The sequence below is a fragment of the Linepithema humile genome, chromosome 6 (genome assembly GCF_040581485.1).
Source record: "Linepithema humile isolate Giens D197 chromosome 6, Lhum_UNIL_v1.0, whole genome shotgun sequence".
NCBI classification, from domain to species: Eukaryota; Metazoa; Arthropoda; class Insecta; order Hymenoptera; family Formicidae; genus Linepithema; species Linepithema humile.
Genome location: NC_090133.1, coordinates 1,694,713 through 1,709,124, shown reverse-complemented (window position 1 = coordinate 1,709,124; position 14,412 = coordinate 1,694,713). Strand labels below are relative to the sequence as shown.

At 39.4% G+C, this 14,412-nt stretch overlaps 1 protein-coding gene across 2 annotated transcripts in view; it reads left to right on the top strand.

Annotated features, from left to right (window-relative positions):
- UBL3 (ubiquitin like 3) overlaps positions 1 to 14,412 on the top strand; it is a 42,374-nt gene that overhangs the window by 19,409 nt on the left and 8,553 nt on the right. Inside the window, exons 2-4 of one of the 2 annotated variants that reach the window (XM_067357275.1) lie at positions 10,678 to 10,786; positions 11,469 to 11,633; positions 13,969 to 14,217. In XM_067357275.1, the coding sequence (XP_067213376.1) occupies positions 10,678 to 10,786; positions 11,469 to 11,633; positions 13,969 to 14,024 (330 nt within the window). In that variant the 3' untranslated portion in view covers positions 14,025 to 14,217. Of the gene's footprint in view, positions 1 to 10,677; positions 10,787 to 11,468; positions 11,634 to 13,968; positions 14,218 to 14,412 lie in introns of those variants that run through there. The other variant, XM_067357274.1, reaches the window with a different exon arrangement.

The window sequence follows — 14,412 nt, the reverse complement described above, 5'->3', positions numbered from 1 at the left end:
GACGCGGTCTGTCAGCGGGAGTTCGCCTGATGCGAATGCTTGTAACGGTATATCTCACAGCCTACTCGGGAACAAGAGAGAGAGATTAACGAAACATCAACTTTGAGAAAATCAACTTTGATTCTCTCGAAGAGAGGAACAATAGAGTAAAATACACTACAATTACAATAGAGTGAAAAAAAGAGGAAAGAGAAAGAGAGAAAAAAAGTGTTAACACATAATACACACATTTTGTAAATATTTATTACTATACATATATCAAGTGAATTAAGTGTAAGGAGCGCGGAGCCTCGATAAATCAATATTTCTAAAATCGTACGTGTGATAAGAAAATTATAGGAGCATACAGATTTATTGAGGGTTGAGGGCTGATGCATTTACATGTGTTTCCGCGCGCACACACATAAGCGCCTCGTTTAAAGGAGAAAGTTAAGATAGCGTATTTTATCATATCGTACATCAAATACCAGGATTAACGCGATTGAAATACTTGAATGTGCTCTCGGACGGTTTTGCGAATTAAATCCGACCTCATTAAAATCGATTAAAACCCATTAAATCCGGCAGAAATAGATTCGCCCGTACAAGTCCTCTTATTACGAGACTCATTCGTCTCGCGCTCTCAATTCTTATGCTAAGGATACCTTCCGAACTTAACGGCCGAAGTGTCTTATTATTCGACGCCGCTTGAGCCGTGCATCCCGGACTCTCCGGACACCCTCTTCTCTTTCCCTCGTCCCCTCCCTTCCGTTTACCCCCTACTTTCCCCGGCCCCTTCCCAGAGCATCCCAGCCCGTCCCGCTACGCCTCGCCCGCACACCTTGGGGAAGGTCGGGTCTAGGTCGCGTGCTGTGTGCTAGGTTCTCCTCGGTCGAGAAAGGAGCGCGTTTCAACGCGCGTTAACGAAATGCCACGACGACGCCCCGTTTAGTCGTCGTCGCGCGGGTCGATCGATAAATTTGCAAGTGCAGTCTGCGACGGCACTTTGCGGCCGGCATAGTTGCCCGACTACGTTTATCCTGAAAGCAATATAAGTTCAAGTGACCGGCGCTATCACCGTTTGGTCACTTGATTTACTAATAAACGAAGCTAGCGCGCGAGCATCTTGAAATTCCTCGGCTAATTTGTTTCGCTCCCGCTACCTTTATCAGTTTCAGATAAAGCTTTAATCGAATTTTATCATCGAATCTTGTCTATGCGGACGTTAATGTTTGAAAATTATGCGAAATTCGCGAGAGCGAATATTTTTTCATTATCTTATCGTGGAAGAGTCAACTACTAAATTGACCAATCGGCAATGTATATTTTACATAGTCGTTACATTGTTACAAAAATAACAGAGATGAAATAATTTCGCTGGAAAAAGTAGCAGAATGAAGCATTATAAATTCCTTCTCCCGATAGTAACAAGTTTATTTTTTCCCTTGAAGTCTTGTTATCCTTTTGTAGAGAAATAATAAAAAGTTCGTTTTTTCTTGATGACTCGATGCGCCCTAGTTTCAAGTCCAGTTTCGACGAGCCTGCTAAAATCGATAGCCCGCATCGGTTCATGTCTACACCCGGCTGAAATTCATCATGTTTCGAACAATGGACTTATCGTAAGACGGCATTACATTGGGGTTAACTTTGCCCCACAATGGGGAAAACGGACTTTTAGCGAATCAGAAGTACTTGTCTACTTAATATCTGGATTTTAATAATTCAGTTTTACATTCCTTGTGGAAAACTTTCGTTTCTAGAACAACGCAAGACTTATCTTTGAAGAGCACTCGAGACTTCAATAAAACACTTCGTGCAAAGTGTTTAAAAAAACAAAAAAAAAAAAAAAACCACTGTAGCTGTATTTAAGTTAGCGTTATCATTAATTTGGCATTACAAGTTTAAGTGTTATTATTACTGTCGATCGGTCGATCGACAGTATTGTCATTTTCTGCCGTTCGTCTCAAAATATAGACTCGTAATATCCAGACTCGGGACACGTGATTTATCACAATCGCGGCGTCGATTCGCTGCGTGATAAAACGTAGTGTATTAACCCGGTTGTATATCGGCCAATCCATTTAAAGCGATCTCTAGGCTGCGCGATCCGTTAACGCGATTCAGAGGCGAGTTTCTACGGTTTCGAAACCAACCCCCCGTTGCTTGCGACGGCTTTGTATGACTCTACCTTTTTACGGGCTTGCCACGAGCTACCACGGAATACCGAGGAATTACGTTCGTTAACCCCGATTGATCCCAACGGCGTTTTTGTCATCGCGCGCGCTTTATTAGCGAGACTTGCTTCGTACGGGTGCATTCGCACTCGCTCGCGAGCAGAATGCGTTGTTTATCGGCCAGTTTATGAATTCGATTTTGCGTGGCCCACGCTAGACTCGAATAGCCATCGGTTATTAAAAAAATAACGCACATATGAGCCCGAGAAAATTGAGACAGCTCGAATAAAAACACGATTGTGCGAGAAAAATCGTTATTAAGAATATATGCGACATAAAAATGTTAAAGATTAATCAACGTTTATTTGATACAAGCGTAATTTACTAATTTCGTATAATATGTTAAATTTTATCATTAATTTGAACTGTTTTGGAAGATTAAGCGCCGTCTTTTTCCATAATCTGCTTTTAGTTTGGTAATAATTGTGTTTTAAAATCCGATGAAATAAAATGAATTCAAGATTTAAATTCTATTTACTCGAAGTTAATTTGCCGAGAACTGTTTGTTTCGCATTATTTTTAGTTTGCTGCCTGTAGTGCGGCGTGCGGAAAAATCAACTACGAATCGAAGCATCCGCAGATGAAATTAATAAAGATTATTCATTAATATTCTGTACATAACGCTTATAAATGCCGCAGTGTTCGAAGCGAAATGAGTTCTTAATTCAATTAGCCTCAATAGGCGACGATGCCAGGCATCGGCAATATCAGTGAATGCGGTGCGCGATAATACCGTTCCCGGTTGGCACTTCTGATGCTTATTTTGATAAGAAATAAAATGACGAGATATTTGTGTGTGCCACGCCGCAGAATAAATACCGCGATTAAGGTAACTCGAGGCATTAACGTGATATCTGTCGCTACTGTGCTTTCGCGCCATTCTTATTTTTATGATAGCCATTTCACAAGTACCACTCGAGATCTAACGCAGAGATTTCATTATGCGTTTCTTAAGGCGCATCGGAAGTGGCTCGAGTGCATCGTGGCAAAATTTCGAACAAGCTTTCTTCTTGAACGCGACTCAAGTCGGCTTGAATGTTTCTAGTGACGAATTTATATCTCATTTTTCTTTCATCGCTTTTCTTTTGTTCAAGATGCGATTCAACAAAAGTTTGTATAATACTATATTATTGTCAACATTGTGTAATAAGAAACAAAAAATTGGAATAGAATGAAACAATACAATGCTTTTATAAGTAAAAAAATGCATTTTTATCGATTTATATGAAGTATAATCGAGCATATTGCTCGATGCGTCCGTTAATTTTGTACATTGATGGAGCGATTAAGAGCGATTCGACTCCGGCGCTCCATTACACGTTCGCACCGGATGGCGAAGCATTAGTATTTATTAACCTAAAGTCACCCTGTAATTGACGTAATTGCCAGCTCTAGGTATTCCGCGAAGAAGTGGAAATGACTTGCTATAATGCCTCGAGGGCGGTCCGATTGCGCGAGATTGTTAATGAATAATCCGCGAAATTTCATGTAGCGTGTGTGCGAAGCAACTGACTCGAGCGTCAGTATTTGTAGAATCTGCACTACCGCACAAAGTATTTATTACATTATAATTAATTTAATTTTCGTTAGTAACAACTGCTTTTGATATAATTAATATTAATTGTATAACTAGTGCGTCCTTATTTAATTAATAAAAATGTGAAAAGCGTTGCGACAGATAACACGGTTCTTCAAACAATGACGTGCTCAAGATTATCATCGTCGTTACTGTTTACTCTACGGAAGCGCGATGCAACGCGAGCAGATTGAGAGAAAGGCAGCCGAAAGATACCGCATTTCGCGATGCATGGGGTTAGTGCACGTTCCCAAGGCTTCCTTTCGAGACGCGATACGAAATGCAGCGGAATGCATGATTATTGTAAGCTGCGACATGCTCGCAGTGTAGAGAATATTGTCACGCATTTCTCAGATCCTCCAAATCCCGATGTGCAATTAATTCGAGAACGAAATGAGGAAGGCGACGACTTGATTGCATATTTTGTGACGTTACATTAATTCGGCGGGCGCAACGGGTTGAACGTTAACTGCTTTGTTCTTTCAAAAATAATCCGTCAATTTCTTTCGGGTGCTCGCAAAATCAATGACCGACGGCGAGCGACGACGCTAGATTGATTCCCGACTTTATTTTCGGAGAGATCGAAAAATGAATGCGTGGAATATTATGTTATGTGGAAGAATTTTTTCGGCTCAGCGGAAATGACAGATTCGGAATGCGATATCGGGATGACTTTCCTGAAAAAGTATTCGGCTCCTCGTCCGCGAGAGAGCCCCCCCCGCTGCGAATGTAACGAGAAGTAGATATCCATCAGACGTAGTCAAGACATTTCTTCGATCGCGACACGAAAAGGCAGAGTCACCTTCGGCTGCGCGACCTACGTTTCGTCTGAATAATTTCCGGTATCTCATTGACCCATCTTGGAAAATATGTATGAGACGATCTCGCGTGCGCGTGTAAGTGTACACAGTGTCTCGCCGCTCCCATCATTGCCTCTAAATCTGTTAAATATCCGGGCGAGACGGATCGACATAAAATCACGTAAAAAAACCAGATTTTTTTTTACCAAAATTCTCACATTTCAATATATAATTGCTCACACTTTGGTGTTTTAAATTTCCACATTTTCACATTCTCGTATTTCCTCATCCTTTTTCAGTTTTGTAAAAAAATTGTAAAAAAAAAAAAAAAAAAACTTGCTCTGCCTAAAATCTTTAAAAAAAAAAAAAGCTTTTGACTGAAGTAACCGAATAAATAACTCCGTAATTGCGTCGCTTATCGAATTTTCGCCGAAGAAAAATCGCCTCCGGAGTTTCATCGTCGCCAAGAAATGGCGATAGCGATATCCTGCATGTGCGAATACAGATAAAGCGGTGGGCAGTGTTGGTTCGCCGCCAACTTGGTCGGTGCGGCGCCTCTGCGTGATGAGAAATGCGAGATCAGAGTCAGCCGGTTGCTGCATCTCTTTCCTTCATCTTTCTGTCTCCTCGGGAAAGAAAAACATTCAGATCAAACGTATTTATCATATGACTCTATATCAGTGTGCATCGCGATCTTTTGCATTACGAACAGCTTCTTTTTATGCAACGTTCAATTTAACTGTGGAACAATGTTGTAAAAAATAATTTCATTAGAAAAATCCAATTTATATGTTTTTGCATTTTTATATTAATCTTGATTTCATCTTGAATACTAATCGCTGGTTCATAAATTTTCTTTAATGTGTAAATCTATCTCTTATTGTTCAGAATGAATTTTGGACGCTTGCACCTTTAAGATATTTTTCGGCGCGAGCAGAGAACAGTATCACAAAAATGTTTTATTCACCCAAGTAATAACATTTTCTTTCTTACTCGAAGTCATTCCGAAAAGGTGGAAATCGCGCAGAACACCTTTTCCCTTTATTCGCGTCCTGATAAACGGCGGCAAAAACTTAATGGACGAGGACCTTGGGAAGCGATGCCGCATCTCGCTGTATCTGGATCGAGAAGGAGATCCGCACGTGCGCACGCGCCCGCGCCTCCGTTATTACGTGTTTGCGTCAAAACTTAAAGTCCTTCGATACGTGGTGCGGGCGAAGGACGCGGGGGCGCGCGTAGAGATGTGGGTCATTCTACATGCATATGCGCATAGTTGCACTCGCGGGTCCTCGGTATCCGAATGCCCCAATGACCTGGTTATCCGATCTCGGCGTGTCCTCGCCTCGTGACGCGCGCTGCGAGCGGCTCGTGCTCGCAAAATCAAGGTAAACCCATCGTGCGGACATACATTCGCGATTAGTCCAATTCTGCTCTTTCTTCTCCCGCGGCCCATTTATCTAACTCTTCCTCCTCTTCCCGCTCGGCCGTCATCCCTTTTCATTACGTTTCCAGAAAGCCTCGGTAAAGCTTCGGTAGTGTAGCTGTGCCGCCCGACACGTGCCGATCCTCTGGCATCCATTAACACATTATCAGCGGCCTCGCGCAGATTACACGGAATGTAAGCTGACTCGAATATAAGTTGCCGAACTTTTCGCGCATGCACTCGACAAATTTAGCGCCGAGTCCCATTAGTGAAAATATCGAAATGTTGATCATTTTGCAAGCAATAAAAAGTGAAGGGTTATTTTAAGAGTTTTGGGAATAAAAATGGATAAGAGCTTACTTTCGTTTTTGATGTGCATTCAAAAAAATGATCTTGCAATAATAGCTAAAATTTTCTAGGTGTAAAAAATTAACTAAAACAGATAAATGATTAGCAACTGTTGTGATATTGCATATGTAATTACTTAATCAGTTTAGATGACAGAAACAGAATATATATCTGTATTGTTTGTGAACTTTAAAAAGAAAGTTTCTCTAAAGCGCCTATCTATATAAGATCAATCACGTGTTAGATCATGCAATGAATAACATTTAGCAATGGTACCTAAATTTTTCAGAAGCTATTGCTAGAACATTACTGCTATAAATTCTATATGTGACAAACAATGTTTTCACAGATACGAAAAATAGCGATACATTCTTGTTGCGATATCTAGAAATCTAACTACAGCGAAATATTTTTTTGAGTGTGACTTTAATGAGATTTTAGTTACAAGAGATATTTAACGCTAAAAAAAGCCGACGTACAAAGCTTGTTATGTGATGTTATTTTCGAAGCTGAATGATTTACGATCTCGCTGAGGGAAAAAAACAGATCTGCGATTCTGTTTTAAATGACGTTAGCTTCTTAATCCACTTATCCATTTCATTAGAAAGTCAGTGAGACGACGTCATTCATTATACTTTCCAAGCCCACGTGCAACTTGGTCGCCACCGATAGAACTCCGGCTATTATCTGCCGGATTAATTTAAAGCGATCCCATTTTTAAGATTATAAGTTAGTGAGAAATTCTTCTCGAAGTTGCGTGTCGAACTCGGGATCTTAAAATGATTATTCGCCACCGACATTTACTGAAAGATTTATCCCGGCCCTTTTGCAGTATCCGCACTTGACTTAACGTTTTTAACTCGTCGCTTAACCTTCTCCTAGACTTGGGTAAAGTTCAACCAGTGCACAATATCTATAAAAAAAAATAATACTGCACCTTCGTTAATTCTATAAAAAATTTATATTATTAGGAATAATAACATTGGAAGCGACGCTAAAAATCCTCACGCAACTCTTTCGTGACGGTTTTGTGACATGCGGAAGTATTTAAAAATTTATTCTCTAACAACAACTAGCGATAATCAAGATCGTTGTTTCATTGATTGATAATTAAAGTCAACCGTTATCGTCAACCGATATTTGGAATTGTAAACGCAGAGTTTTTCGAAAATGTTTAACGTGATAATTGAACGATTCGTAAAGTACTTCAAACTGAAAATTAGTTATAATTTGATTGAAAAGATTCAATTTGCACCAATTATTATAACGTTTTAATATAAAATACATACGACGTGTGAACTCGATTCAACGAAATTATTGTCAAACAGATTTAGAGCGAGAATAATGATTTGTTACCAAATCTTTTAACTACATTAATAGTTTGTTTTTTTTTTTCAATCAGCGTCTGTGCGTTGAAATGTTACTTGATGCACAAACAACTCTCCAAAATCGCCGTCTTCCTTTCTTTTTTGTAAATGAGACCTCGCTCGTTGCGCTTTTTCTGCGAGGTGAAAGCAGCGAAAGTTCGATCAGGCCATGCGTGACGAAAGAAACGAAATATTCGACATGGGCAACGGTGACATTATTAGATTCACGTCGCTAGATATTCAGGTGACGGTACCTGCACGGATGAGATAGGAATTGTGTCCGTTATAAGCAGAGTGACCTATTAAAGATATCTAATTGCGACTTCGCTTTTCCGACACTTTAAAATTGTCTCCTGTTTGAAAATGCGTGCTTTCCATTCGTCAGCTGTTAATTAAAATTATTAATTATTTATTAGCTATCACCGTGAAATGCTTGCAGTTTTATTTTACACAAAGCTGTATTTTAAAAACACCGCGGACCAACGATGCAGTTATTGCGTATTAAAAAGAAAATGTCATAATGGAGGAGTTAGCGTGCAGAGTTTTCGACACGAGATGCCAGAGAAGAGTTGGACTCAAGCATCTGACTCGAATAATCAGCTGATACCACATGAATAACTCCCTTTGAAGTTCAGGTCGACGAAAAGCTCTCTCACGACTTTCGCACACGCGGATTTCGAAAGGCCGTTACGCGCACTGAGGTAAAGGACCACTTCCTCTGTGCACGCCCGGTGAATCTAAAATCCCAAATCAGTCACAGAGCAAAAGTGAAGTGCGTCTTTCTCTCTCTCTCTCTCTCCCCCTCTCTTTCTCACTCTTCGGTCGCTAATGAACGAATTGTTTGGAGCGGTCGGTCGCGCCCTGTCAACTGATCGATAGGTACCGCGGTTTCGCGTGCGAATAAACTCGCGGTAATTTGCAATCGAATGGAGCTCAGAACTAGTCACTTCAGTCGCCGTTGTTCGGAAAACCGATATCTCGACATATTAGAAAATGACAGGGCAGAATTAAAATACAGGGCGAGCGTTATGAAGCGTATTGTCGCTCTTAATTGCGGCGTGTTACATGATATTCCCGCTTTTTTATTCTATTTTTGTTTAGTTATATTGAAAAAAAAAAAAGGACTAGTCCCACGCAGATTTAATGGCCAAAATAAGAATTTGAGGATACTTCATTATTCAACAATATTGTCGGTTATTTAGTGAACATAGAGCGACGTATTGTTTATTAAATATATTGTTTATTTAAATAATGATACGGAATAAATTTTCTTCGTATTTATGACATATTTCATAAATGTCCTCGCGTAAGTGGCACGTGCACAATTTCACAGCATTACTGGCCGTGGTACATTAAGCCTCTGAATGAAAAATAATCTTCTCGAAGCATGAAATTTGCAGCTTTTTTACACGGAGTCATCGACTATTCATTATACATGCGCGCGCGAACACAATTTTCGATAAAATAATGTCACGGATGACATAATAAATTACATTTATTATAAAACGCATGTAATCTAAAACGAATCGTAAACAAGAGACTTTTACAAAGCAGAGCCAACAAGATTAAAAATCACGGAAAATCAGAAATTCTATTTGCACAACAATCCAGTGTTGCTGACACACTTTTTAACGCAGAAAACTGCAGAAAATTATGCGGAAAGTCCGTGGTTCGATAAAATTCTCGCGGGAGAAAAACCGACTCCAAAATTTACATCCACCGCTTTTTTTTTTTTTTTTTCGCGCACAATCTTTTCGCGCGGCGAAAGAGCGCGCGTGAAAAAAGCGCACGTTGCCGTTGAAATTCCATTTTCACCGAAATCCGCCAGTCCACTTTCCCTCGGCGCGTTTGTAGGTTGCAAAAGAGTCTCTGCGGAAAAATTATCAAATTAGGCGACGGCAATAAATTTGCGAATCTCTCGACGCGCGCAGTTTCCTCATTATACCTTTATTATAACGCTCGCCCGCATTATTCCCGCGTTATACAGTTTACAAGCACGGCCCGGCCGGCCCAGCCTCCGGCGCGAGAATTCCCGCAATGCCAAGGGGAAGTCTCGCGTGCGGCCGGGAACGATAATGTGCGCCGCGCACGGGGTCCGATGATTTAACGCTTTAACAGCGGATTGTCGCGACCGCGTAGACCGCAAAGGGTCACGAGCGCGGTGGTTGGTCGCTCGGTCCTCTGGCCTTCCGTGTGCCGCGCACGCCGCGCTCGGTCCAGCTTCACGTCGTCGTCGTCGCTGCTAATTATTTATGTTGCGCCGATCTTCGCACCCTACCGCCCGACGTTAATTGAATTCGCGTTCGTCCCGAGGGGAGCGGACTGTCCCCGGCAATTTCGCCCGCGCACACTGGTCGAGAGTCGATGAATGCTTTGTTCAACCCTTTCGTTCGTGGCGTCCGCGTCGTAATGGGACGTCGAATTTAATGCAGTTTGCAATTTACTCGGAAAAGATGAGATATTAAGTCTCGTAATGCACGTCATTCTTTCACGTTATTATGAAACATCGCGTGATATACAAACTTGTTATTTTTACTTAAAAAAAAAAAAACATGTTTTGTGCTGAGCTAAAATTTTTTAAAACCGTGTGTATAAATAATACACATATTATTATAATAAAATTAAAATAAATAATGTTATAATGAATGTATTGTTACATCGTAAATAATGCACTTTAATTTCTTCCAACACCCACGTGCACCTTAGCTTTCGTATAATACATAAACTTTGGCGCTTTTGATCAAATAAATGGCCGGAATGATTTAATTTGAATGCAAATTGGTTTCTGGAAAAAATCTACGTGACTTGTCACGAAAAAAATGTAAAAATAAAATTTTTTGCTTTATTTTCAAAATGGTGAATCAAACACGACTAACTAAAAAAAATGTGAAAATTCTTTCTATTTGTGTAATTTGCTTTTCCCTAACAGTTTTTCATGCTTTGTCCGCAGATAAATCTACGCCTCATCCTCGTCAGTGGCAAGACAAAAGAGTTCCTATTCAGTCCGAGTGATTCCGCGGGCGATATAGCGCATCATGTGTTTGAAAATTGGCCAGAAGGTGAGTTAGTCATCGCTGCTGCGAAACTTTGCTTCGCATCAATCCATACCATTAACGTTAATATAATTGCTATAGCAGCGGGTTCTCCTGTATGATGCCACGCGCAATTATTATCATTAATTAGCAATGCGCCATCCTGTTACGATAATAGAGCGGCAAAATTATTTGTAGAATGTATTCAGAATTCATTGGGACATTCGCAACTCAAGAATTCCGTAAATTAAACAAATTTGGCAATATGAAAACAATTATTAAGCCAATAAAATTGCAGGTTTTAAGAAACATTAAGTCGATTCAGAAAGTTCCTTTGAATTTTTCGATAAAAGTAAAAAAGCGAAAATCTAAAAAAATCTTTCTTATCAACTTGATATTAAAAATATTTGAAATTATTTAAATTATATTAAACGCAAAATAGATCATTTCTCTAATTTTAATCTAATTAAAATGTTGCAGTAATTAGAAAATCACTCGATACACATCTCCTTCGTAGGAAGTTCGTCAATTCCTCGTCTTCTATCTCGCACCACTACAAACACCCTTTGCGAATCTCTTCCAATTTTTTTTTATATTCGAGAGGTCCGATACTCTCGAAAAGTTTTCGCGAACAGTTGAATCGAGCGTGGTGAGAGAGAGAGTGCTCTTCAACATCCCCCCACACACAAATGCTATCTCCGTGTTGCAGACTGGGCAGAGGAGGCGGTTGCCAAGGCGGAGATCCTGCGACTAATCTACCAGGGTCGTTTCCTGCACAGCAATGTCACGCTCGGTGCTCTTGGGCTTCCCTTCGGAAAAACCACGGTGATGCATCTGGTGCCGCGGGAAAATCTTCCGGAGCCTAATTCTCAAGGTAAATTCGCGAGATGCGCGGACCCTCTTACCGCCTCTTCCACCGCAGAAAGGAGCTTACGAAACTTTTTGCATCGCACGCTTTTTCCCCAGCACACTTCCGCTTTCTCGACGAACGTCACGAAAACAGATGTGTGCGAACTTTTCTTTTTCGGTTTCTGGCGAAATGAACTCCGTCACAAAATCATAATTAAACTGTCACCGTGAAATTGCACCACGATCTATCCGACCTTCGTCAATTTTTATACGCAATCAACGTCGTTATTAAAACTTAATTGCTGAAATTATTAAAAATTATTAAAAATAAAAATTAAATAACTTACAAACGACAAAAAAATTATTACTCACCGGAACTAAAGAGGCTAATCATTTTTTCTCGAATAAATTTTGACTTTTATAAGATTGATTTTTTTTTTATTATATATTATAATTTTTTAATATATAAAAAATATACTTATGTATGCATAATATTTTTATATAGCACACAGCTTTTGTAGGGGAAAATAGATTACCCGGCTAAGGGTTAATTCCCTGCAACCCGTATAAAAACACGTTGCGCACACTCGGCCGCACTTTTATTAATATCCAGTTATAAATCTTCACTCGTTATCGTTCTTTAAATTTGTTTACTCATCAGTCTAAACTGAATTTATCGCATCGGTACGTGACGCGCCTGCGTAATTATTACGGTAAAATCTCGTTACAACGAGCTGCCGCCGTGGATCTCCAAATTGAATTTGTTACACCGAAAGTTCGTTATATCAAGCCGCGTATTAGACGCGGAGATTCAATCACACTTCGTTACAGCGAAAATGTCGTGTTCCATCGGTATTCATTATAATGCAATTATATCGATTAGCTGTATTTCACCGCTGTTTGACGGCGATTTATACAGGGCGCTCAAGAACGCACGGATATTTGAAAAACAGATTTTCTTGGCAAAAATGTTGACACACGCACGTTGTCATGTATGTTTAATTTTTTACAGCTTAATCTTAACCAAATGAAGAGAATATGAAATTAAATGATAAAGTTGAAATGTTAGAAAAAATTCCGTGATAATTATACCAAGTGACCAGTTTTGTTAAATATTCGCAACTTTTACAGCTCAATTCATAAAAGATCTTTCACTTTTCACGGTTTACAACTGAAAAGTTGCCTGATTTTTGCTAAATTAAGCTTGCTGGAACACCCTGTATTTATCTGGTTGCATAAATTTACTCATAAATCACCGCCGCGATTGTCGTATGCGTCGCTATCGATTTTACACAAGTCACTGTGCGACCGGCAGTGAAAGCTCGAATATTCATTCGCATGATCATTCGTTTTGTCAGGTAATCGGTGATCAGTCAGTTCCTCGTTGCATAACATTATCATTAATATTCGCACGATTCTATATAATTTCGTGTAAAGCATACATTTTTACGCATTGCGACTCTGTGCATTTTCCTCGCATTTCTCCGCCGCTTCCGGCACACTTAAGCACTCATTCTCGCGAGCTTTCCCGGTGAATCAGACTTTAAATTGGTCGACAACGACAGTTTTGCGTTAACTTCATAAGAAAATCCAGCAATCTATCCTTTTTTTCCATCCTTTATATTGCGATATCAACTTTACGACGCGCGACTCGTTTACTGCTAATTATTAATCGATGTGACGGCAAGTACGACGGATAAAACGCGGGCAGGTGGTTAATAATCAGCTTTGATCGACGGAGAAGATAATCGTCGAGGAGCGACGCATTGTGCAACTTCGCAACAACACGTCGCAACTTCGCAACACAGACGGAGGTTTCCTCCTTTCTAAATTCGCTTTTTCATGTGACCCGTGCATCAGCGTAAACTGCATGCAAAGTTCACAAGGATTTTTGTTTCCGCGTGTTTTTAATAAAAAAAATCCGGTTGAAAAAAATGTGAAAAGCAGAGAAAATCAAACTTGCCTTTTCGCTTGCATTTATTAATTTATTAAATTTTTATGAATCAAGCGACAGTAACAATAATTCATCAGTTATTTATAAGCGTTATTATTCTCATTATTTATATATATTGATAAATTCTTAAACTTGCCTTTCGCTTATTGAATTTATTCTCTCAATTATATTAGTTATATTAGTTATATTATATTAGTTTATATTAATTATATTATATTAGTTTATATTATTTTATATTAGTGAAAGTATTTTACAATTGAATTCTTCATATTTTGTTTTCCTAAATTTATTCTTAGGCTACAGAATGTGACATTGATTCTGCTGTATCCAAGATATCGAATGTTGAATGCTCGATTACATCGATTAATAATTAAGCGTGATACCTATCCTCATTTGATCTTTTTAGGTATTCTACCTAACGGTGAGTACATGTTTCTGTCTGACGATCCCGAAGAATTATGACTTCAGCTAAAAAGACACCAACCTAATCCTTAAACTTACGTGAGTAAGTTCTTTCTAATCCTTATCCTCACATTTGCTTCCATTTCATGTTTCCATCAAAACGGATAAATATGTCGCCAGATGAAAAATAACACACATCGCTCAGAAAAAAATTCAATAACACTACCTATCAGCCTAAGTAGGGTCCGGCCGAAATGTATCTTTCACAGCTAAGTGGGTCCCGTATAGACCCTAATATTTTTTTATGAGAAAAGTTTAGCGGTCTCAAATATCTCGCTTGACAAGAAATAACATTATATATTATAATTTATATTAATAAAATAGTGAACCGATGTCTTTCTTTTATGGGCGAGCGTTAAGAACGTTTTCGCACACAGTAAATTCAATT